At 42.8% G+C, this 26,942-nt stretch overlaps 1 protein-coding gene across 3 annotated transcripts in view; it reads right to left on the reverse strand.

Moving 5' to 3' along the window:
- Window positions 1-26,942, reverse strand: part of LOC129865742 (Kv channel-interacting protein 4-like) — a 259,212-nt gene that overhangs the window by 166,599 nt on the left and 65,671 nt on the right. The window contains exon 1 of one of the 3 annotated variants that reach the window (XM_055938728.1): window positions 16,211-16,860. The exons of the other annotated variants lie outside the window; for them this stretch is intronic. Coding sequence (XP_055794703.1) covers window positions 16,211-16,433 — 223 coding nt within the window. The 5' untranslated portion in view covers window positions 16,434-16,860. Of the gene's footprint in view, window positions 1-16,210; window positions 16,861-26,942 lie in introns of those variants that run through there. 3 annotated transcript variants of the gene reach the window in all.

Below are 26,942 nucleotides of genomic sequence, written 5' to 3' on the forward strand. Positions count from 1 at the left end.
AATGCAACTCTGCTGGTTGCATCCCATTTCCCAGATCATTAATACAAATTGAGAACAACACAGGAACTAAAAGGGAAACCTGGAGCACACCTCTATTAATCTCACAAAAGCTAGACTTGTGATTGTCAGCATATTCACATTGTGTTCTGTCTGAAAGATAGTTCCTAAACAAATGTACTGCCCCTTCACTGAGACCAATGTTACTGAATCTAGCTAGCAACAATTCATGGTCAACTGAATAAAATGCTTTTGATAAATCGACAAACAGAGCAGCACAATGTTGCTTTTTATCAAGTGCATTTATGATGTCATTTCCCACAGCCAATTTCCCTCAGTTGTGGTGCTCTACCCCGATCTAAATACAGACTGAACCCTGCTCAGTATGTTCTTCCAAATTATTATTAAAATGTTTAACTGTGAGTTCACTAGGGATTCATAGACTTTGGCCAGGATACGGAGTTTAGAGATAGGACGATAGTTATTAGCATCTGAGGGATCTCCACCCTTTAGTAATTTGAGGACATTAGCTGATTTCCAAATGCCGTATTGCAATTATAAACTGGTTACCAACGTAATTAGAGCAGTAAAAATAAATGTTTTGTCATACCTGTGGTATACGGTCTGATATACCACGGATGTCAGCCAATCAGCATTCATGGTATGAGACACCCAGTTTATCATATGACATAAAGACACAGGGAAAAATGTATTTTGACTGCACTGAGCCTTTAAAGATTCCGCCTCAGAAAGGAACATCCAGATGTCATTCAACATGCAACACACATGCTGCCTCTATGGCAGTGTCCGTGGCATTCCACAGGGCATACGTTCAAAGGGCTGTTTCATTCTATCCATCTCTCCATTGCTCATTCATTTAACATCCTGGATATCGTCATTCATACACTACCTTTCAAAAGTCTGGGGTCACTTGGAAATGTCCTTGTTTTTGAAAGAAAAGCAATTTTTTTGTCCATTAAAATAACATCAAATTGATCAGAAATACAGTGTAGACATTGTTAATGTTGTAAATGACTATTGTAGCTGGAAACGGCTGATTTTTAATGCAATATCTACATAGGCGTACAGAGGCCCATTATCAGCAACCATCACTCCTGTGTTCCAATGGCACGTTGTGTTAGCTAATCCAATTGTATCATTATGAAAGGCTAATTGATCTTTATGTTAGCACAGCTGAAAACTGTTGTTCTGATTAAATAAGCAATAAAACTGGCCTACTTGAGACTATTTGCATTCTAGGCAGAGTTGCAAAGAAAAAGCATTATCTCAGTCTGGCCAATAAAAAGAAAAGATTAAGATGGGCAAAAGAACATAGACACTAGACAGAGGAACTGCCTAGAAGTCCAGCATCCCGGAGTCGCCTCTTCACTATTGATGTTGAGACTGGTGTTTTGCAGGTACTATTTAATGAAGCTGCCAGTTGAGGACTTGTGAGGCGTCTGTTTCACATACTAGACACTCTAATATACTTGTCCTCTTGCTCAGTTGTGCACTGGGGCCTCCCACTCCTCTTTCTATTCTGGTTAGAGTCAGTTTGCTCTGTTCTGTGAAGGGAGCAGTACACAGCGTTGTACCAGATCTTCAGTTTCTTGGCAATTTCTCGCATGGAATAGCCTTCATTTCTCAGAACAAGAATAGACTGAAGAGTTTCAGAAGAAAGTTCTTTGTTTCTGGCCATTTTGGGCCTGTAATCGAACCCACAAATGCTGGTTTTACAAATGCAGTTTTATTGCTTCTTTAATCAGCACAACAGTTTTCAGCTGTGCTAACATAATTGCAAAATGGTTTTCTAATGATCAATTAGTCTTTTAAGATTATAAACTTGGAATAGCTAACACAACGTGCTTGCTGATAATGGGCCTCTGTACTCCTATGTAGATATTCCATTAAAAATCAGCCGTTTCCAGCTACAATAGTCATTTACAACATTAACAATGTCAACACTGTATTTCTGATCAATTTGATGTTATTTTAAATGGACCAGAAAATGTGCTTTTCTTTCAAAAACAAGGACATTTCTAAGTGACCCCGAACTTTTGAACGGGTGTGTATTTTATGGCTTTTGAACAGGCTCACTCCATTACAGAATTCCATTTAGGGCCAATCTAAAAAGACTTGAAAGCATTTCCAAGAAATAGCTACATTAGATCTTTGAAAAAGGATGTTGCTTTTGCATTTTTCAAGCACAGGCCAAACAAATGCAACATTAAAAATAAATCACAGAAATATTGCGGGACTATACACAACAAGTGCATCAATGAAGCATGTTGTGTTCATCTCATAGATACTTTGCATTCCCAGCATTGCACTACAATTTCTTAGACTTTCACAGTACTGATACCCTATTCCTACCCAACCCAGCCTATACATCTCATAAAAATTCATTCATTCCATTATCTTGCAGACCCTTAATGGTTTTACTAAGTTCTTCCAGTTTCCAGGGAACTGTTCTGTTCGCTCTCCCATCAGGGTGTATTGATTCCCCTTTGTTGCAGGAAGAGCTGAGGCAAGACTTCAGCGCTAGTAATAGGGAGTTAACCATGCGTGGAGAGGACATTCTCTCACAAGCCGTCTGGGCAAGAGGGTTCATTTCTTGAACACTGACAAGACCGACAGAAAGAAAAGGACAGAGGTTGAAAGTAAGAGAACAAGAAAGAGTGGTAAGAAAAAAGTACATGATTGAGAGGAGACGTCAGAAGACCAGACAAAGAGGATTGAGAAGTGGGGAAGAGAAGTGGAGAGAATAAGCAACAGGGGAGGCAAGAAATAGGGTTAGAGGGGAGATAGAGAACCAGAGAGTGAGTAAGCAACTGAGAGGGGGTACGGAGGAGGGTGGGAAGATCATTTTTTAATCTAAATTGAATCTAAGTTATGACTAATAATGACTTGAGGGAGCACCAAGACACTAAGAGGGAAGGCGTGGGGGTAATGGCACGAGTCGCTGAGGTGATAAAACACCAGGAACAAAGAACACAAATCAAGACCAAACAAATGAAGATCACCGTGTTGATGTAAAAGAGCCTTCGCTGGCTATTGGATATCCTTCTGCTCCTTTAAGGACGACCCTGTCGCCTCTTAACATCATTATCTAATAATGAAGCAGGTCTATATAGCTGCTGGTTTTCAATTTGGCTCCACTGCTGCAGCAGCAACGCAAACCAGGCACTTGTGATCTGTGGGTCCCCATCCAAAACACAGAGCGCTGTGCTCGACCGTGCCCTCCAACGATGCTGCTAAAAATACTCTGGCCATTCTTTCCAATGAAAGGGACTCTCATTTACAAACATTAAGTGCAAATGGGAAAACTGAGTACATTTGCTATATGGGTTAGATTGGAATGGCCTGCAGGCTAGGATCACTGGGTGCCGGAGGCCAATGCAAATGGCAGAAAAACATGACTTCAAGGTATCCACAGGGACCAGCGTGGACTCTCTGATTGTGTTGCAGTCCCCACGGCTACCAAAAAACAACCTCAGCAAATGGAAACGTCACCCTGCCCTCTGCCTTTAATGAAAACATGTAAACATCGATTCTCCCATTTCTAATCAATTCATGAATCTACAAACCAATAGGCAACCATAAGGTGTCTATCGTTCATAAGTTCTTATTTGATCAAACAGGTTTCGTATGACTGTAACTCATCTTAATGCTGCAGCCATACAACACAGACCATACTAATTTGTATAAAAATACAGTGCACGTATTCAATGAATGTAATATGCAAACATGAATAAAGGAGTAACTATAGACTGTGGTAACCGGGGGGTGTGGGGGCGTACACACAATAATAACTGTAGTCCCTGGATACAGGGAGCTGTAATCACTTCTGCCAACCCTGAGGGTGACATTAATATGATAAGCTCATTATTATCTAATTACTTATTGCACGCCTAATTAATAACACGCTACTCAACCAACTCTCACTCCACGATGACTGCTAGCATGCTGAACCATGCGTATGTGAGCTTTGTGTTTGCACTGCAATGCACACGTGACTTCTTCTGGAGTGGTTGGACACAAACACACACCAAAAACAGATTGTAATCAAAGTACGAATAACAGGTGGTTGCATTAACTTCTGATTTATACCGGAGAGGAGGATTGCTGAAGCCAAGAAACATTACGTTTTTCACAGCCGTAATGAGTTTTGAGGTTTGAAACAAATGGGGGAAGGTAACCGAGTAGTCCAACGTTAGACGTGACATTTCGCGTGCCTCTCTTTTACATAAGAGTGAGGTCTATTTTTTTCCTCGCCTCTCCCTCTGGTCATGGCCGTAGCAGACAACCCATCAGAGCCAGACTACCACGAGTATGTAACTAGAGGGTTTAGGACAACTCTGGTAACAAGGAGACAGTGAATCAGAGCTGAATCAGACCTGACAGAAAACCGGTATGGATCCAGAAATCACTATCGGACCTCCTACTGTTTTGTGCCAATGGCAGTGAACTGTGGAAAGAGGTCCCGCCGACATTTTAATACTAATTTACATGCTGCCATGCCGAGACATACCATCTTAAATCTTTTATTTTTTTATTGTTCCACTATACATATACAGTTGAAGTCGGAAGTTTATATACACCTTAGCCAAATACATTTAAACTCAGTTTTTCACAATTCCTGACATTTAATCCTAGTAAAAATTCCCTGTTTTAGACCAGTTAGGATCACCACTTATTTTAAGAATGTGAAATGTCAAAATAATAGTAGAAAGCATGATTTATTTCTGCTTTTATTTCTTTCATCACATTCCCAGTGGGTCAGAAGTTTACATACACTCAATTAGTATTTGGTAGAATTGCCTTTAAATTGTTTAACTTGGGTCAGACGTTTCAGGTTGCCTTCCACAAGCTTCCCACAATAAGGGGTGAATTTTGGCCCATTCCTCCTGACTGAGCTGGTGTAACTGAGTCAGGTTTGTAGGCCTCCTTCCTCGCAAATTCTTTTTCAGTTCTGCCCACAAATCTCTATGGGATTGAGGTCAGGGCTTTGTGATGGCCACTCCAATACCTTGACTTTGTTGTCCTTAAGCCATTTTGCCACAACTTTGGAAGTACGCTTGGGGTCATTGTCCATTTGGAAGACCCATTTGCGACCAAGCTTTAACTTCCTGACTGATGTCTTGAGATGTTGCTTCAATATATCCGCATCATTTTCCGTCCTCATGATGCCATCTATTTAGTGAAGTGCACCAGTTCCTAGTGCAGCAAAGCACCCCCAAAACATGATGCTGCCACCCCCGTGCATCACGGTTGGGATGGTGTTCTTCAGCTTGCAAGCCTCCCCCTTTTTCCTTCAAACATAACGATGGTCATTATGGCCAAACAGTTATATTTTTGTTTCATCAGACCAGAGGACATTTCTCCAAAAAGTACAATCTTTGTCCCATGTGCAGTTGCAAACCGTAGTCTGGATTATTTATGGCAGTTTTGGAGCAGTGACTTCTTCCTTCCTGAGCAGCATTTCTCATTTTATGTCGATATAGGACTTGTTTTATTGTGGATATAGATACTTTTGTACCTGTTGCCTCCAGCATCTTTACAAAGTCCTTTGATGTTGTTCTGGGATTGATTTGCACTTTCCGCACCAAAGTACGTTCATCTCTAGCAGACAGAACGCATCTCCTTCCTGAGCGGTATGACGGCTGCGTGGTGTTTATACTTGCGTACTATTGTTTGAACGTGGTACCTTCAGGCGTTTGGAAATTGCTCCCAATGATGAACCAGACTTGTGGAGATCTACAATTTTTTTTCTGACGTTTTGGCTGATGTCTTTTGATTTTCCCATGATATCAAGCAAAGAGGCACTGAGTTTGAAGATAGGCCTTGAAATACATCCATAGGTACACCTCCAATTGACTCAAATGATGTCAATTAGCCTATCAGAAGCTTCTAAAGCCATGACATCATTTTATGGAATTTTCCAAGCTGTTTAAAGGCACAGTCAACTTAGTGTATGTAAACTTCTGACCCACTTGAATTGTGACACAGTGAATTATAAGTGAAATAATCTGTCCGTAAACAACTGTTGGAAAAATTACTTGTGTCATGCACAAAGTAGATGTCCTAACCGACTTGCCAAAACTATAGTTTGTTAACAAGAAACTTGTGGAGTGGTTTCGAAACATGAAAAACAGCCCCAGATCATTATTTGTCCTCCACCCAACTTTACAGTTGGCATTATTCATTCGGGTTGGTCGTATTCTCCGGTCATCCGCCAAACCCAGATTAGTCCATCGGACTGCCAGATGGTGATTCATCACTTCAGAGAACACGTTCACACTGCTCCAGAGTCCAATAGCGGCAAGCTTTAGACAACACATGGTGATCTTATGCTTGTGTGCGGCTGCTCGGCCAAGGAAACCCCTTTCATGAAGCTCCCGTCAAACAGTTTTTGTGCTGGCGTTACTTCCAGAGGCAGTTTGGAACTCGGTAGGGAGTGTTTCAACCAAAGACAGACTATGTTACACGCTACGCACTTCAGCACTCCAGTTCTGTGAGCTTGTGTGGCCTACCACTTCGCGACTGAGACGTCTTTGCTCCTAGACATTTCCACTTCACAATAGCAGCAGCTCTAGCAGTGCAGAAATTTTACAAACTGAATTGTTGGAAAGGTGGCATCTTATGACGGTGCCACATTGAAAGTCACTGAGCTCTTTAGTAAGGCCATTCTACTGCTAATTTGTGTCAATAGAGAATGCATGGCTGTGTGCTCGATTGTATACACCTGTCAGCAACGTGTGTGGCTGAAAAAGCTAAATCCACTAATTTGAAGGGGTGTCCACATACTTTTGTATATATAGTGTAGCTCTTACCTCTGATAGTGGTAATACAATTGTCCTACTTTACTTTCTCGACTGTCTGCAGCTAGGGGGTGTCTGAACATTTTCAGTCAGAATGAAATATAGTTATGATGCGAGCTGGACAGTGAAGCTGCTTTGGGATATTTTTGCCTCGGAACGTCTGAAGAACCATGTCGGCTCTATGGACCGCAATTTCAAGAACGTTAGGGCAAGAAAGTTTAACGAGAGACTAACATGCTGCAAGCAACAAAATATCCAATTGAGTCTTCATGGGCGGTATTCATTTCCCTTGACTTTTTCCACATTTTGTTACGTTACAGCCTTATTTTAAAATGGATTATATAAAAATCCTCATCAATCTACACACAATACCCCATAAAGACAAAGCCAAAACAGATTTTTATAAATTTTTGAAAATGTATTAAAAATAAAAAACAGAAATACCTTATTTACATAAGTATTCAGACCCTTTGCTATGAGATGCAAATTTGAGCTCAGGTGCATCCTGTTTCCATTGATCATTCTTGAGATGTTTCTACAACTTGATTGGAGTCCACCTGTGGTCATTTCAATTGATTGGACATGATTTAAAAAGGCACACACCTGTCTATATAAGGTCCCACAGTTGACAGTGCATGTCAGAGCAAAAACCAAGCCATGATGTTGAAGGAATTGTCCGTAGAGCGCCGAGACAGGATTGTGTCGAGGCACAGATCTCGGTAAGAGTACCAAAACAATGTGGCAGCATCGAAGCTCCCCAAGAACACAGTGGCCTCCATCATTCTTAAATGGAAGAAGTTTGGAACCACCAAGACTCTTCCTGGAGCTGTCCACCCGGTCAAACTGAGCAATCGGGGGAGAAGGGCCTTGGTCAGGGAGGTGACCAACAACCCAATGTTCACTCTGACAGAGTTCCAGCGTTCCTCTGTGGAGATGGGAGGATTTTCCAGAAGGACAACTATCTCTGCAGCACTCCACCAGTCAGGCCTTTATGGTTGTGTGGTCAAACGAAAGCCAATCCTCAGTAAAAGGCACATGAAAGCCCGCTTGGAGTTTGACAAAAGGCACTTAAAGGACTCTCCGACCATGCGAAACAAGATTCTATGGTCTGATGAAACCAAGATTGAACTCTCCTGAATGCCAAGAGTCACGCCTGAAGGAAACCTGGCACTATCCCTACAGTGAAGCATGGTTGTGGCAGCATCATGCTGTGGGGATGTTTTTCAGCGGCAGGTACTGGGAGACTAGTCAGGATCGAGAAAAAGATGAACGAAGCAAAGTACAGAGAGATCCTTGATGAAAACCTGCTCTAGAGAGCTCAGGACCTCAGACTGGGGGCGAAGGTTCACCTTCCAACAGGACAATGACCCTAAGCACACAGCCAAGACAACGGAGGAGTGGCTTCGGGACAAGTCTGAATGTCCTTGAGTGGCCCAGCCAGAGCACGGACTAGAACTCGATCAAACATCTCTGGAAAGACCTGAAAATAGCTGTGCAGGGACACTCCACCTCCAACCTGACAGAGCTTGAGATGATCTGCAGAGAATAATGGGAGAAACTCCCCAAATGCAGGTGTGCCAAGCTTATAGCCTCCTACCCAAGAAGACTTGAGGCTGTAATCGCTGCCAAAGGTGCTTCAACAAAGCACTGAGTAAAGGGTCTGAATACTTAGGTAAATGTAATATTATTATTTATTTTTTTAAACCTGTTTTTGCTTTATCATTATGGGGTATTGTGTGTAGATTGATGGGGGGGAAAAACAATGTAATCCATTTTAGAATAAGGTTGTAATGTAACAAAATGTGGAAAAAGTCAAGGGGTCTGAATACTTTCGGGAATGCACTGTAGTGGGAGATGACAATACAATCATATTGTTACACAACAGCTACTTCATACTGTACAAGCAACAGTTCCAGAACACAATGGTCTTGTGTTAGGGTGCAGACTTACCAGGAGTCTATGAAAGGCATAACATCACAGACCAACACAGAACATATCCCTTGAGAAGTGGCAACAGCTCACCCCAAATTCTGCCACCACAAACTCAAAAATGTATATACATACTAGGAAATGGACAGTCCTGCGAATGCACACAGAGGTGCACCTTTGCGCACATGTAAACACACACTGATGCACACTCAAACACAAAGATACACACAATCACCCCCAAACAGGCTGTACTTTGTAGCAGACATGAGCAGAAGAATCAGTACCATTAATGTCCTAAGCTTTGGGCTGGATCCAACACTTGCATATATCTCTCCCTACAAGCAACTTCCCGTGAACATGTCTTATGCTGAATTGACAGAATTTAGCTCCGAAAGCATATAGAACATCACTGATTGTCTTCATGGAGGCAACATGTCTCAACATTTCTCTCACTTTACAATACGGAAGAGTAAGGAGTGGAAATGTTAGTCTCGACAGAATTCAAATTGATTTGGTTAAAAAAAATTACTTGAAATCAATGAAGGATCACAACCTCTTTCAACAGAATCCAGGGACCTGTACACCTCTTTAGAGAGACTAAAGTTAGTCGGTCTAAGGAAACTTTCCCCAGGTAACGGATCCAATAACAAACAACAAAACAGGAGGGAAATAGGCGTGAATGTTCTGGAATCAGCGGCAGGTATTTGAGCCTGTTTGGCTGAAAATGGATGATGCATTACAGGAGCTGCCGCAGGTGACAGCTGAATGCTCAGGTCGGATGCTCGGGGGCCCATCCGACCGGAGAGGGGGAGGAAAAACCGAGGAAATATCTACCTCTGATCTGGAGCAAATGGAAGATTTACAGCACGCCGTCTGTAGCGCAGGGAGGGGCATCGGCTGCACAGAAGACAAAATGTACAGGAGAGACTTGGAACACTTGTGCAGAGAGTGTTGCCTCAAGGTCTGGGGGGGATATTGACAAGATAAAGGATTGGCTCTGAAATGAGGCCCGCTAAGGAGTAAACGCGTAAATCGTGCAGCTTTGGAGAACCTAAATGGACTTGATTGATACGTTGGTGAATAGTCTCTTTCTCTTCCTCTCTCCATCATAAACAACATATTCTAGAAGGCAGATGTGTAAGTGTTTCCCTCCGTGCTCACAACGGATAAATCGTTGCAGTTTCGTTTTATGGCCAGAGAACCGGTACAATTCAGATTTGTTTTCCCTCTGTTCTCTGAGGCTGAGCACTGCTGAAAAATTCAAGGACCCTGCTCTGCCAAGGTGTTAACATAGAACGTGTACCATGAATATAAATTCAACCGCAGTCCTACTGTAGCTATTGTAGTCGCCATAACCTTAAGGGTCGGATAGGTTTTGGCCACATTGAAACATGTGATGGTAATCTATCATTGTTCATCATTCACATGAATAAACCAGACCTCAACACTCATATGCTAGTTGCCAGTGAAATAAGCCAATTTATATAAGCCATTATATACAGTATGGTGCCACACTGCACTGCATGCCTATGTATAGAGATATCATCTCAGTGACTGTAACATGTAACATGGACTGTGCCTTGAAAGTAAAGTGATCAAAAAAGCAATGGCGTTGAGCCTATTCTAGAACAATTAACTCGATTAAAATCATATGAGGTAATTTTCTTAATCTATCCTTCTACTACCTGATCATCACAGTGATGCGGTCATCGATCTGGTCAAAACACTTATAGATGTCAATCACCTCAAGTCGTAAATCATTTGCCGCTGCTGATTTTGATGTAGCAATGGGTTGACTGAGGTAGAAATGCTTTTCTGGCTCCAAAGGTTGAATAATAATGGACTACTTCATACGTAGTTAACTGAGGTAGAAATGCTTTTCTGGCCCCAATGGTTGAATGATAGTGTACTACTTCATATGTTTGATGGCACGTCTTGTTGCGTCTCATCATCGTCTTGAGACGGCTTCGAGACAAGCAACACTGAAGCATATATGAGAGCACCAGCTGTTCTGGACGACTGTGTAATCACGCTATCCATAGCCGATGTAAGCAAGACGTTGAAACAGGTCAACACTCACAAGACCGCGGGGCCAGACAGATTACCAGGATGAGTACTCAGGTCATTTGCGGACCAACAGGCAATTGTCTTCTGACATTTTCAACCTCTCCCTGACCGAGTCTGTAATACCTACATGTTTCAAGCAGACCACAATAGTCCCTGTACCCAAGAAAGCAAAGGTAACCTGCCTAAATGACTACCGCCCCAAAGCACTCACGTCGGTAGCCATGAAGTGCTTTGAAAGGCTGGTCATAGCTCACATCAACACCATCATCCCGGAAACCCTAAACCTACTCCAATTCGCATACCGCCCCAGTAGATCCACAGATGACGCAATCTCAATTCCACTCCACACTGCCCTTTCCCACCTGGACAAAAGAAACACCTATGTGAGAATGCTATTCATTGACTACAGCTCAGCGTTCAACACCATAGTGCCCACAAAGCTCATAACTAAGCTAAGGACACTGGGACTAAACACATCCCTCTGCAACTAGATCCTGGACTTCCTGAAGGGCCGCCCCCAGGTGGTAAGGGTAGGCAACAACACCTCTGCCACGCTGATCCGCAACACGGGGGCCCCTCAGGGGTGCGCGCTCAGTCCCCTCCTGTACTCCCTGTTCATCCAAGCACGACTCCAACACCATCCTTAAGTTTGCTGACAACACAACAGTGGTAGCCCTGATCACCAACAACGATGAGACAGCCTATAGGGAGGAGGTCTGAGACCTGGCAGTGTGGTGCCAGGACAACAACCTCTCCTCAACATGAGCAAGACGAACAAGCTGATCGTGGACTACAGGAAAAGGAGGGCTGAACACTCCCCCATTCACATCGACGGGACAGTAGTGGAGCAGGTTGAGAGTTCCAAGCTCATTGGTGTCCACATCACCAACAAACGATCATGGTCCAAACAGGGCACAACACCTTTTCCCCCTCAGGAGACTGAAAATATTTGGCATGGGTCCACAGATCCTCAAAAAGTTCTTTAGCTGCACCATCGAGAGCATCCTGACCGGTTGTATCACCACCTGGTACGGCAACTGCTCGGCATCCGACAGCAAGACGCTATAGAGGGTAGTGCATACGACCCAGTACATCACTGGGGCCAAGCTTCCTGCCATACAGGACCTATATACTAGGCGGTGTCAGAGGAAGGCACAAAAAATTGTCAGACTCCAGTCATAGACCGTTCTCCCTGCTACCACAAGGCAAGCGGTACCGGAGCGTAAAGTCTAGGTCCAAAAGGCCCCTTAAAGGTTTCTAACCCTAAGCTATAAGACTGCTGAACAATTAATCAAATAGCCACCCAGACTATTCACATTGACCCCCTTTGTTTTTACACTGCTGCTACTCACTGTTTATTATCTATACATAGTCACTTTACCCCTACCTACATGTACAAATTACCTCGACTAACCTGTACCCCCGCACATTGACCTGGTACTTTTTATTACATTTTTACTTTGGTTTATTTAGTAAATATTTTCTTAACTCTATGTCTTGAACTGCATAGTTGGTTAAGGGCTTGTAAGTAAGCATTTCACGGTAAGGTCTACACCTGTTGTATTCGGCGCCTGTGACAAATAAAATTTGATTTGAACCTGTCTACGCCAAATGTGCAAATAACTGCCAGATAGTCATTTTCCATCATTTGCATTTTATTATTGTAGATAAAGCACCACACCTCCATACCAATCCATAGGGCTTCTTACAAATCAATACTAGTATTGATCAAACGTATCATACTGGCACTTGACATACTCCATTTAATTATGTGAACACTTTGCGGTATCAGAATCCCCTTTTTAATGCAACCAATGGGGATTGGAGGTTCAGACAGAGGCAATGCACACTTAAAACATCTGTACTGGATTTAAGATGTTAATAACAACATTTTGGTTTGCTGGAGTCAGTGAGCTTACAGGAATTGGGCTTCTTCCAATGGGAATTAAAGCTGCTCGATTTATCCATAGCTATTCATAATTAATAAGTCAGGCGTTATCTGTCAATAGAGGGAGTATTGCCAGAAAAGACTAACTACACTATAAGCAGATTGAGCTTGCCTTTTAGAAAGGTCTGTTTTACTGGTATATCCACACACCTGAAATAAGTCAACATTTATCAGGTTTCAAAACACAAATGACTGCCAAAAATGTATTTAACTTAGGCCTATAGTATCCACCAATTTGTCAAATGAAAGGCCAGAACAATGCTACTATGAGCAAATAACATCTATGCTTCAATGAATAGGAGGAAACGTGATCTGATGGGGAGACAAGGGGGAATGACAATCACCTGTTGGTATGGAAACAAATATGCGCTTGGAGGAGAGGAGATGATCCTCTCTCTACGCTTCATACCTCCCATGGTGACTGACCACATCATTGAGTGGTGTAATTGAGTGGAAAATACCATGCTACACCCTGCCCGTCGGTGGAGCACACTTTTGACATCTCGCTGCGAGGCTGCCCATTGGTGGAGAACACCTATCATGACATCTCCCCAAGATCAGCAAGGACGCGCCGGAGCACTTGTTGTTGTTGACCAGGTTGACCATGGCCGCAACCAGATGTTTGTAGCCAACCAAATCCAGTCATGTACTGAACCGCTAACCTCCTCAATGCTGACATGTCCTCTACATGTATTAATGTATTATATGTTATATATATTCCTGAGCATTTGCAATGAGTAGGGAGCAGCTATTCATTGAAGTACATGCAGTTCTAATTAGCACTTCAGAAGGTGCACATTTGCCTCTGTAGGTCATTAGCATTTTAATTTAGCACCTCTTCAAGGCTTAGGACGTCCTCATACACTAGTAGTACACGGTATACCGAAACTTCGGTACTTTCTCGATACAACAAAAAAAAGATTCGGTACAAATGTTCTTGTAACGTTCGGTACTTTTGTCTCACGTGATTGAGAGGATCAAGTCTGTATATCAGACCATCCCCTTTATAGCGTGAAGAGCAGAGGGCCTGCTCCACCTACTCATTCCTTCCTAGAGCTGTCTGGGCTGCATTGTTAGCTCCCAATAATCTTGAAATATTAAAACTGTTCATTACTGTTCGCAAAACAATGTCATTGCAGGCTAGCACACTTTTACAATGTAAGATGATACCGGTAGCTTCCAGCTTTAATAGTAGGCTAACTTTTCAGATGAAGCAACATCAATTCACTACCTTAATACTTTGTTTGTGATAATATGCTAACCATAACACAAAATATGCTGATTTCAAAGCAGTTTGTCATCAAAAACTTCATTAATTCACTTCGTCTTCCTCGCCACCAAATACTAATTCACTTCTTTGTCTCACTCGCTTCCTGTCTGATTTCCACTAGATGCCATAGCTACAAAGTCTGATTCCACAGCCACATTCAGCCTTGCTAATGATGTCATTACTTTCTTAAATATACAGCACACACTTTTATCAAATATGAGATCGCTTCTTCAACACAATTGCTGTTGATCAGAACAATACAATAATGTTCTACTAGCAGTTGCCAATAAAATAAGTCCTAAATGGAAGGGATTGTTTGACATCAGTAGCTCCATTAAATCAGGTAATACAAGCTCAATAACTCAATGCATGCACACTCTCCTATTGAATAATATGCATTCACCTCTATTATGAATAGACCCAGTTTATCAATAGAGATTTACCATTCAAATAAATTATAACCATGATGTTGTTTTGTAGTTAGATTGATCAAATTGTCAAATTGATTTTATGATTGAATAATTGATTCATTCAACAATTGAACAGAGTAGTAGCTGAGTATCTGTCTGGATCAAGTGCCATTCTGTGACTTTGGCTAGTACACCTTTCTTTTTGTTGTGGTATCGTTTTTGAATCGAGTTTCGTGACGGTATCGTGATACTAAACCTGGTATCGTAGTCAAACTTCTATCGTACACGTCGCGACTGGCGAGACAATGAACCTCTGTGAGGCAGCCAAATTAATGTACTAAAAAGACAGGGATATTATGTATCCTAGCCCAGAGAGACCATAGAGAGTTGACAATGTACTCCGGTCATTACAAAAGCCAGTGTCTTCATAATACATGAAAATCAACTGAATGAATGAGAGGTATACACAAACACACCATTTCATGAATAATGTATACAAGCACATTCTATGAATACTGTATGCTTACAGTATCTATAGATCATGTTATATCCACATGCTACTATCGGTAACCTTTATTCTGAATGTAACTCGTCACATCTTAATCCGCTGTAATCCAATATAATCCAATGTCATCTCTTTAAATCTCATTGGTTCACCATCAGTCCAATCACCAAAGCTCAGACGTGAGAGTTAAGGTAGTACTGAAGTTACAATCAATCTGTTAATATAGTCACAGTTTTACAAATCACACCTAACTCATGCGAACAAGGAAGTTACTTTGGGAATTATTTTCCTGATGCAGTATGGCTGTATAATTTACCTGTCGAGGTTCGCTGAGGAGCCAGCAAACACATTGACCAAGGTCACTTTGCAACTTGATTAATATATTCATGAGAATTAAACTTCAGTCACTTTTAATGACCAAGAATACGCTTCACCCATGAACAAACTCTGTGGCTCATACACTGGAACAAACAGCATGACAAATTCATTAAAGTAGCATAACATATAGGCTACTGCATATAAAGTCAGACGCTCTAAGTGTTCAATAAATCAATTACAGCCAGGTATGACAGAAGGCTGTGTTGTCACAGCTGTAACGATGCACAGATTTATCTGTAACAAAACAATCAAATGCAACATAATTGGGCTTCTTTGACGAAGCTGTGTAAAGGGTCCTCAATGACTAACGTCCCATTTGTGCGGTGCAGCTCAGGCATGCTGGAAGGGTTGTACACTACTAGCGATGAGTGGCATATTTTCAGGCACCTGTCCAAGGCGACGAGATAAAGACTCTTTCAGTCCCTTCCAACCTCCTCCTCGCCCTCTTTCTGTCTTCAGCTCTATTGCTCTCTTTTCTGCTCTCTTTCTCTCTGATACACACAAACACCCAATGATCTGGAACATGTAATAAGCAAACGTCAACTCTGGTATTTTTCACTGTAACTTGACCCAGAGTCATACTTGTATACATCAGCTAGACACCACAAGGAATGGCAAGAAATAAAATGCCTGATAGCTCTGAAAGTGGCAGTTTTATGCGTCTGTGGAAGCTTGGCTCTGCTTTGCACCTTGAAGCAAGTGACCATAAATGAGCACATTTAGAAGCAGCTTCCAAGAATACAGCAACCAACGTCACATCCAAGATTACCACAACCGTTCGGCTACATCCCTCTTCAGCAGGACTAAGAAAGCAGTGGAAAGTTAGTGTTCACACAACACACAGTAGAAGAGAAGTGATGGCACAAAGCCCCTTAGAAACTTTACCTGCATGGAGCGTGCCCGTGATGAGTCTATACAGGTACTGGGCAAATTTAAACATTTCCCTCTTGCACCTCTTCCTGCAGCTGCTCATGTTTGCTTCAGGGGTCAAGGGTGAGCGGCACGAGGGGAATGAGGACTCCTTTTCAGCGTGTAATCCTCTTGGTCCTCTCTTGGTCCTCCCTCTAGGCTTTTGAGTGAAACAGTGACTTTCCTCTCCTCTTGTCATCCAGTCCACTCCACTCCTCTGTCCGGCTACGTTCCCCGGCTTGCCCCTCGCGTGTGTGTGTGTGAGAGAGTGGCGGCCGCGGTAGGCTCATGTGTGTGTGGAGAGCACTGGGGGGCTCTTCTTAATGTGACAAATCTCTCAGGGCTTCTCTGGCGCCTCCGGGGGCTGGCAGCGCAGCGAGCGCTCTGTCAGGGTCAGTTTACCTCTTGGTCCCCACAGGGCTGCTCTGTATTTATTGCCCTCTCTCTTTTTCTCTGCAGTGTCTCTTTCCTCTTTGTCCTTCTCACTGAAGCTTCTCTTTTACAACTGAGGATATTCTCTCTCCACCCCTCTCCCCAGCTGTGTCTGTACAGTAGCTCTCCACCTCTTACTTTGTTTGTGTAGTATCTCTCCACCTCTCTCTGCCTCTCTTGCTCCAGTACTACGCTGGATGATCACTATACTCAGCACCATCTGTGGATGTTTTGCCCCCGCCAAGGGGGGAGGGGCTTGTTTGGCCCTAGGGAGGAGAGAGGAGGAGGAGAGAGAAGGGGAGGTGGGGAAAGTAGTAGTGGGAAAGTGTCTACCTCAATGAATCAGCAATGACAGAACAGCAGATTACGGGCCTGTCATATCACGCCGCAATGCACTATAACCAGAGATGGACGGTGTTAATTGAATGGAATCTGTTTCCCAGGAGAGTCAGAGAGAGGGGAGAAACAAAGAGATCACGAGAGCGAGATAAGGGGGGATATGTAGGGATGGATTAAGGTACATAGGGCAGAGAGAAAGAGACCGGATGGGTGGGTGGGTGGGGGGCAGAGAGAGCGAGACGTGCGAAAGACAGAGCGCGAGAAAGAGAGAGAGTGCGAGGGAGAGAGAGAGTGCGAGGGAGGGCGAGAGTGCGAGGGAGGGCGAGAGAGATAAAGGGAGGGTGAGAGAGGGAGGGGAGGGTGAAGATATACAGTACCAATCAAAAGTTTGGGCACACCTACTTATTCAATGGTTTTTCTTTATGTTGACTATTTTCTAAATTGTAGAATAATAGTGAAGACATCAAAACTATAAAATAACACAGATGGAATCATGTAGTAACCAAAAAAGTGTTAAACAAATCCAAATATATTTTACATTCTTCAAAGTAGCCACCCTTTTCCTTGATGACAGCTTTGCACACTCTTGGCATTCTCTCAACCAGCTCCACCTGGAATGCTTTTCCAACAATTTTGAAGGAGTTCCCACATATGCTGAGCACTTGTTGGCTGTTTTTACTTCATTCTGCGATCCAACTCATCCCAAACCATCTCGACTGGGTTGAGGTCAGGTGATTGTGGAGGCCAGGTCATCTGATGCAGCACTCCATCACCCTCCTTCTTGGTCAAATAGCCCTTACACAGCCTGGAGGTGTGTTGGGTCATTGTTCTGTTGAAAGTCCCACTAAAAAGTCCCACTATAGTCCCACTAAGCGTAAACCAGATGGGATGGCATATCGTTGCAGAATGCTATGGTAGCCATGCTGGTTAAGTATGCTTTAAATTCTAAATAAATTACTGACAGTGTCACAAGCAAAGCACCTCCACACCATCGCACCACCTCCTCCATGCTTCACGGCGGGATCCACACATGCGGAGATCATCCGTTCACCTACTCTGCGTCTCACAAAGACACGGCAGTTGGAACCAAAAATCTCTGATTTCCACTGGTCTAATGTCCATTGCTCGTGTGTCTTGGCCCAAGCAAGTCTCTTCTTCTTATTGGTGTCTTTAGTAGTGGTGTCTTTGCAGTAATTCGACTATGAAGGCCTGATTCACGCAGTCTCCTCTGAACAGTTGATGTTGAAATGTGTCTGTTACTTGAACTCTGTGAAGCATTTATTTGGGCTGATAACTCTAATGAACTTATCCTCTATAGCAGAGGTAACTCTGCGTCTTCCTTTCCTGTGGCGGTCCTCATGAGAGCCAGTTTCATCATTGCTCTTGATGGTTTTTGCGACTGCACTTGAAGAAACATTCAAAGTTTTTTAAATCTTCCGGATTGACTGACTTCTCTTTACTGTTTTGAGCTGTTCTTGCCATAATATGGACTTGGTCTTTTACCAAATAGGGCTATCTTCTGTATACCACCCCTACCTTATCACAACACAACTGATTGGCTCAAATGCATTAAGAAGGAAAGAAATTCCACAAATTAACTTTAACAAGGCACACCTGTTAATTGAAATCATTCCAGGTGACTACCTCATGAAGCTGGTTGAGAGAATTTCAACAGTGTAACGGGCGTCGCAATCCTCCTCCTCGGACGAGGAGGAGAGGCGAGAAGGATCAGACCAATATGCAGAGTGGAAAGTGGTCATCTTTTAATTCACGTAGACTGAACACTTAATATACAAAACAACAAACGTGACAAAACCGCAAACAGTCCCGTGTGGTACTAACACTGACACGAGATACAAACACCCACAAAACACACGTGAATCCCAGGCTGCCTAAGTATGATTCTCAATCAGGGACAACGATTGACAGCTGTCTCTGATTGAGAATCATACCCGGCCGAACACAGAAAATAACACATCGACAACCCACCCCAACTCACGCCCTGACCAACTAAATAAATACAAGAAAAAAGGAAAAACAGGTCAGGAACGTGACAAACAGTGTGCAAAGCTGCTACTTTGAAGAATCTCCAATATAAAATATATTTTGATTTGTTTAACACTTTTTTGGTTACTACATGATTCCATATGTGTTATTTCCTTAGCTTTGATGTCTTCACTATTATTCTATAATGTTGAAAATAGTCAACAAAAAAAAAAAAAATTGAATGAGTAGGTGTATCCTAACTTTTTACTGGTAGTGTAGGTACAGAAGCCAAGGTGAGAGTGAGAAAATGAGACGGAAAGAGAGAGGAGGAATATTGAGTGAGGATCAGAGAGTGATGTGAGGAGAGGTTGGGAAAAGCTGGTTAACAGGGGGAGCCATGGAAGGGGCTTCCTGCATGTCGCTGGAACCTAATTTAAAGGTAATAACAGCCAGGGAGCCAAAGTTATCTCATCTGGCTTGATAATGACTGACGGGCTGCGCCCATCATATTTTAGTCGCTCAAAATAGCGCCGGCACTCAGGTTCTGATGACATCACGACCAACTGACCAGGACGAGCACATCACGTCGCCCACTAATTAGCCTTTACCTCAATTACGCACATCAATCAATGCCAATGATTTCCCCAGTCAAAAGAGACAGTCATTAACTCAAACCCCATCAACTCCTTAATCAATTATCTCACATGCCCTGCTATCAATTAAAAAAAACGTCCCTTTCAGTGATATTATTTCAAGGCTGTCAAATGGGTAGTCTGGGGGCTGTGAGGCCTATGTGCCTGACTAACATTGGGGAGGCTTGAGCATTCAGGTATGAAATGAGGTGGCTGAAATCTACTGTGAAATGAGGGTAGAGTTCCACAGGTCATTCCGTGCACACAGAACAGGAAGGCCTATTTTGGGAATGTCGCTCCGAGTGGAGAGCTCTTTTTCCGCAAGTGCCATTGTCACCTCTGAGGATTCCGACCTCTCTGCTCTCGCCGGCGCGTGACTCTGAAGTACATTATTTTAGGACAGAGATGAGGAGCACAGGGACTGTTTCCACGTAGAAAAGTGTTTTTGAACACATTAGAGTCATCCTTTCTGTCAATTCCTAAAGCTGTGGATTAAATTCACACCGTCGGTCAAAGCTCCCAAAAAATGTACCCAGTAAAAACATTCATGCAAAATGAAAATATCCCATTATGTCATAATGAAGGACAACTCTAGCATGTCTAATAAACATTTAATCACCACTGACCACTGACCAAATGCAGTGTTAGAAAGAAATAGGGCTATATATCAACTTACCATGTCAGCTCATTGTCTTTCTTTTTACAAGAAAACTGAAAGTAAACAAACTACGTTGGAGTCCAGATCTGGACTAGAACACCAACATCAACTTAAACCTCTCAGCAAAAGTCTCAGTGAACAATAAAAACAACACCCTTCCTATGTGCCTGCTGCTTCACCCTCTCAAGAGTCCACGTCGAATGAGCCAGCCAATACCTGAAGGTGTGCAGCCCTAATCAAGCGCATTCAATAGCAGGCATTTCAATCCGCGAGGTCCGAAAAGGTACATGGAGAGAGAGAAAGTGGGAAGGAAGGTGTCCTCTATTTTTCCTCCCAGAGTGCACCATTTTCTCCAAGGGAGAATTTGGGTTGAGAATCTGTGCAGCTCGGTCACCTCTCACCCACCGCCTGGTTTCCAATTCCAGCTGTGTTTCTGATAAACATAAAGGGCCTATTAAACGTTTACAGCAAATTCCCTTGCAGTTGTGATTCACTGAAGTTCTGCTGGAGTATTTTAAGGACAGGCCATTTTTGTGGATGCACAGCTTTCTGGGATGCTTCAAGTGACATGAGGACAATTGAGTTCTCTGGTCTATCTCTGACAATACAGACTGAGATAGTCAGTGGTTCCCTTCACACAAACCTGAGCCAATCTGAACCACTGGCAAAATAATAATACCAACTAGTGTACACAATATTGTTTGCGTGCAGCATTATAGTAACAGCAATCTCTCATCTTTGACCAGACATGCAAGTAACTTTTTATAGATCGTTAAATTAGGATCTTCTGTTCCTCGAAATACACACATAATGTATACGATCCATGACAATCACATTCCAAGCCCATATACGTACAGTCAGGACACCATCAAGACCAGTCATGTTTGCCTTCATGGAAAATGCCGTGACGACAACCGTGCTGATAGCTCACATCGTTACAGGAGCAGTGTGGAGCCTGCCTTCTTGGAAGCCCTGCTGACGTCATGGGATGTTAACAGTCAGGATAGATTATGTAATAGACAGCTTCTGTTTTGGTACTGGTATTCCAAAAAGAATAATATATGTAAGAACACAACCTCAACAAAAAAAAAACACATCGAATTTCGGGAATTTTGAGATTCTGTGACGAGACATGGTGCAGTGATGAATGATATTGTATGAAATAGGCTAATACTGTATTGTCTCTTGCTAAGTTCTGCCAGATACCGAACCTCTTACTGTCAGTCTAACAGCAACAAACGGTGAGCAGACATTGCCTTATTTCACACACACACACACACACACACACACACACACACGCACACACACACTTTCCTTCCCAATACCCTTGAATCCATTGGAGGTGTCTGAAGCACAACCTGGTTTCAACCACCTTCAGCAGAGATAGGAAACCAGAACCTGCTGGGCTGTGGACCTGGTGGTGCCTGCTGCTGAAATATCAACACCCTGACCTTGGCACCTGCAACCTCACAGACTGACCCTACAGGTTTTAAACAAGGCCCAGGGAATACTAACCATCACTGCCTGCTGAAGGGAAGGAGGAGGATGATGAGGATAGAGGTGAAGAGAAAAGAGAGAGTGAAGGAAAGAGAACTACAAACAAAGCAAAGAGAAAAATTACTTTCCAATGCATTACAAAAAATACAAACATTCAAAAACTTTACGTGTGGCCTACGGTCGCTATATGTGAAGCACTGACTCTGGATCACATATAGCCTACCACTGCTATTTCAGCAAAAAAATATATTTCCTACCGTCTCTCTTCTATCCAGTAAAGGATAAAATGACATAAAATATACCTTAAAATCATTCCAAATATACAGTAACAGTCAAAAGTTCAGGCACACCTACTCATTCAAGGGTTTTTCTTTATTTGTACTATTTTCTACATTATAGAATAATAGTGAAGACATCAAAACTATGAAATAACACATATGGAATCATGTAGTAACCTAAAAAGTGTTAAAAAAATCTAAATATATTTTATATGAGTTTCTTCAAAGTAGCCACCCTTTGCCTTGATGACAGCTTGCACACTCTTGGCATTCTCTCAACCAGCTTCATGAGGTAGTCACCTGGAATGCATTTCAATTAACAGGTGTGCCTTATTAAAAGTTAATTTGTGGAATTTCTTTCCTTCTTAATGCGTTTGAGCCAATCAGTTGGGTTGTGACAAGGTAGGGGTGGTATACAGAAGATAGCCCTATTTGGTAAAAGACCAAGTCCATATCATCGCAAGAACAGCTCAAATAAGCAAAGATAAATAACAGTCCACCATTACTTTAAGACATGAAGGTCAGTCAATCCGGAAACTGTCAAGAACTTTGAAAGTTTCTTCAAGTGCAGTAGCAAAAACCATCAAACGCTATGATGAAACTGGCTCTCATGAGGACCGCCACAGGAAAAGAAAACCCAGTGTTACCTCTGCTGCAGAGGATAAGTTCATTAGAGTTACCAGCCTCAGAAATTCTTGCCAAAATAAATGCTTCACAGAGTTCAAGTAACAGACACATTTCAACATCAACTGTTCAGAGGAGACTGCTTGAATCGGGACTTCATGGTCAAATTACTGCAAAGAAACCACTACTAAAGGACACAAGCAATGGACATTAGACCAGTGGAAATCTGTCCTTTGGTCTGACGTCCAAATTTGAGATTTTTTTAGTTTGAATCGCTGTGTCTTTGTGAGATGCTGTATAGGTGAACGAATGATCTGCGAATGTGTAGTTCTCACCGTGAAGCATGGAGGAGGTGGTGTGATGGTGTGGGGGTGCTTTGCTGGTGACACTGTCTGTGATTTATTTTTCGAATTTAAGGCATACTTAACTAGCATGGCTACCACAACATTCTGCAACGATACGCCATCCCATCTGGTTTGGGCTTAGTGGGACTATCATTTGTATTAATAGGAAAATGACCCAACACACCTCCAGGCTGTGTAAGGGCTATATGACCAAGAAGGAGAGGGATGGAATGCTTCATCAGATGACATGGCCTCCACAATCAGCCCACCTCAACAGATCTGGACTCCACAAGCAGCCCTCCTCAAACCAATTGAGATGGTTTGGGATGAGTTGGACCGCAGAGAGGAAAAGCAGCCAACAAGTGCTCAGCATATGTGAAACTTCAAGACTGTTGGAAAGGCATTCCAAGTGAAGCTTGTTGAGAGAAGGCCAAGAGTGTGCAAAGCCGTCATAAATGCTGCTACTTTGAAGTGGCTACTTTGGCTACTTTGAAGAATCTAAAACCTAAAACATATTTTGATTTGTTTAACACTTTTTTGGTTACTACATGATTCCATATGTGTTATTTCATAGTTTTGATGTCTTCACTTTTATTCTACAATGTAGAAAATAGTAAAAATAAAGAAAAACCCTTGAATTACATTGTCCATGTGTGATATTCGGAGTAATCCCAATATTATATATGTCTTAAAGACACACCTGGATTCAGAATTTGTGAGGATGGACATTTCATACGCAATGTATAGAATGTCACGTACATGAATCTCAGGATATCGAATGAGTCCATATCCGGAATAGACTCATTCGACATCCTATACATTGCATATCTGTGTTTTCTATATTCTATATATATTCTATATTCTATATATATACTATATTGAGTCCAGATATGCATCTCATGGCTGAGGTTCATATCGGGATCTTAAAATGCTTCTTGATATGCTGAAAATAAGGACGATTTCAGATGCATTTCAGATTTTTCAGCACATGCTCAATAATTGGACATATGAAATTCATATTTTTCTTTCGTGCAGATATCATTTTTGGATTCCCTCCGGATATTATACATGGTATGTGTCACACCCTGACCATAGTTTGCTTTGTATGTTTTATGTTTTGGTTGGTCAGGGTGTGATCTGTGTGGGCATTCTATGTTGTATGTCTGGTTTGTCTATTTCTGTGTTTGGCCTGATATGGTTCTCAATCAGAGACAGGTGTTTTGCGTTGTCTCTGATTGGGAACCATATTTAGGTAGCCTATTTTGTAGTGTGTTTTGTGGGTGATTGTTCCTGTTCGTGTGTTCCTGTTTTGTCTGTGTTCACTAGTTCGGGACTGTAGCTTTGTTGGTTTTCGTCTGTTTATTGTTTTGTTCAATATTGAAAAGTATTCAAATAAATATGGATACGTACCACGCTGCGCATTGGTCCTCCTCTCCTTCCACCGACGAAAGCCGTTACAGTATGGCCGAATATTGACTCATTAGATAGGCCATGTTGACATCATATTTTCTCTACGTGTTGACAAATACTGGAAGTAGGCCAACATAAACTCAGCCAAAAAAGAAATGTCCTCTCACTGTCAACTGTGTTGATTTTCACCAAACTTAACATGTGTAAATATTTGTATGAACATAACAAGATTCAACAACTGAGACATAAACTGAACAAGTTACACAGACATGTGACTAACAGAAATGGAATAATGTGTCCCTGAACAAAGGGGGGGGGTCAAAATCAGAAGTAACAGTCAGTATCTGGTGTGGCCACCAGCTGCATTAAGTACTGCAGTGCATCTCCTCCTCATGGACTGCACCAGATTTGACAGTTCTTACTGTGAGATGTTACCCTACTCTTCCACCAAGGCAGCTGCAAGTTCCCGGATATTTCTGGGGGGAATGGCCCTGGCCCTCACCCTCCGATCCAACAGGTCCCAGACGTGCTCAATGGGATTGAGATCCGGGCTCTTCGCTGGCCATGGCAGAACACTGACATTACTGTCTTGCAGGAAATCACGCACAGAACGAGCAGTATGGCTGGTGGCATTGTCATGCTGGAGGGTCATGTCAGGATGAGCCTGCAGGAAGTGTACCTCATGAGGGAGGAGGATGTCTTCCCTGTAACACGCAACGTTGAGATTGCCTGCAATGACAACAAGCTCAGTCCGATGATGCTGTGACACAACGCCCCATACCATGACGGACCCCCCACCTCCAAATCAATCCCGCTCCAGAGTACAGACCTCGGTGTAACGCTAATTCCTTCGACGATAAACGTGAATCTGACCATCACCCCTGGTGAGACAAAACCGCGACTCGTCAGTGAAGAGCCCTTTTTGCCAGTCCTGTCTGGTCCTGCGACGGTGGGTTTGTGCCCATAGCCAACGCTGTTGCCTGTGAAGTCGTTAAATTATCTTTAAAAGACAGGGTCCTGAAAAAGGAACGTTTCTTTTTTTGCTGAGTTCAGTATTTTTTCACAGCACATACAATGTACAGTGGGGAGAACAAGTATTTGATACACTGCCGATTTTGCAGGTTTTCCTACTTACAAAGCATGTAGAGGTCTGTAATTGTTTATCATAGGTACACTTCAACTGTGAGAGACGGAATCTAAAACAAAAATCCAGAAAATCACATTGTATGATTTTTAAGTAATTAATTTGCATTTTATTGCATGACATAAGTATTTGATCACCTACCAACCAGTAAGAATTCCGGCTCTCACAGACCTGTTAGTTTTTCTTTAAGAAGCCCTCCTGTTCTCCACTCATTACCTGTATTAACTGCACCTGTTTGAACTGCACCTGTTTGAACACCTGTCCACACACTCAATCAAACAGACTCCAACCTCTCCACACTGGCCAAGACCAGAGAGCTGTGTAAGGACATCAGGGATAAACTTGTAGACCCGCACAAGGCTGGGGTGGGCTACAGGACAATAGGCAAGCAGCTTGGTGAGAAGGCAACAACTGTTGGCGCAATTGTTAGAAAATGGAAGAAGTTCAAGATGACGGTCAATCACCCTCGGTCTGGTGCTCCATGCAAGATCTCACCTCGTGGGGCATCAATGATCATGAGGAAGGTGAGGGATCAGGCCAGAACTACACGGCAGGACCTGGTCAATGACCTGAAGAGAGCTGGGACCACAGTCTCAAAGAAAACCATTAGTAACACAGTAACGTCATGGATTAAAATCCTGCAGCGCACGCAAGGTCCCCCTGCTCAAGCCAGCGCATGTCCAGGCCCGTCTGAAGTTTGCCAATTTTTTTTTTTTTTTTTTTATTTTACCGTTATTTTACCAGGTAAGTTGACTGAGAACACGTTCTCATTTGCAGCAACGACCTGGGGAATAGTTACAGGGGAGAGGAGGGGGATGAATGAGCCAATTGTAAACTGGGGATTATTAGGTGACCATGATGGTTTGAGGGCCAGATTGGGAATTTAGCCAGGACACCGGGGTTAACACCCCTACTCTTAATGACCATCTGGATGATCCAGAGGAGGAATGGGGGAAGGTCATGTGGTCTGAGCTTTTTGGTCTAAACTCCACTCGCCGTGTTTGGAAGAAGAAGAAGGATGAGTACAACCCCAAGAACACCATCCCAACCGTGAAGCATGGAGGTGTAAACATACTTCTTTGGGGATGCTTTTCTGCAAAGGGGACAGGACGACTGCACCGTATTGAGGGGAGGCTAGATGGGGCCATGTATCGCGAGATCTTGTCCAACATCCTCCTTCCCTCAGTAAGAGCATTGAAGATGGGTCGTGGCTGGGTCTTCCAGCATGACAACGACCCGAAACACACAGCCAGGGCAACTAAGGAGTGGCTCCGTAAGAAGCATCTCAAGGTCCTGGAGTGGCCTAGCCAGTCTCCAAACCTGAACCCAATAGAAAATCTTTGGAGGGAGCTGAAAGTCTGTAT

Source organism: Salvelinus fontinalis, chromosome 11 (genome assembly GCF_029448725.1).
Source record: "Salvelinus fontinalis isolate EN_2023a chromosome 11, ASM2944872v1, whole genome shotgun sequence".
Taxonomy (NCBI): Eukaryota; Metazoa; Chordata; class Actinopteri; order Salmoniformes; family Salmonidae; genus Salvelinus; species Salvelinus fontinalis.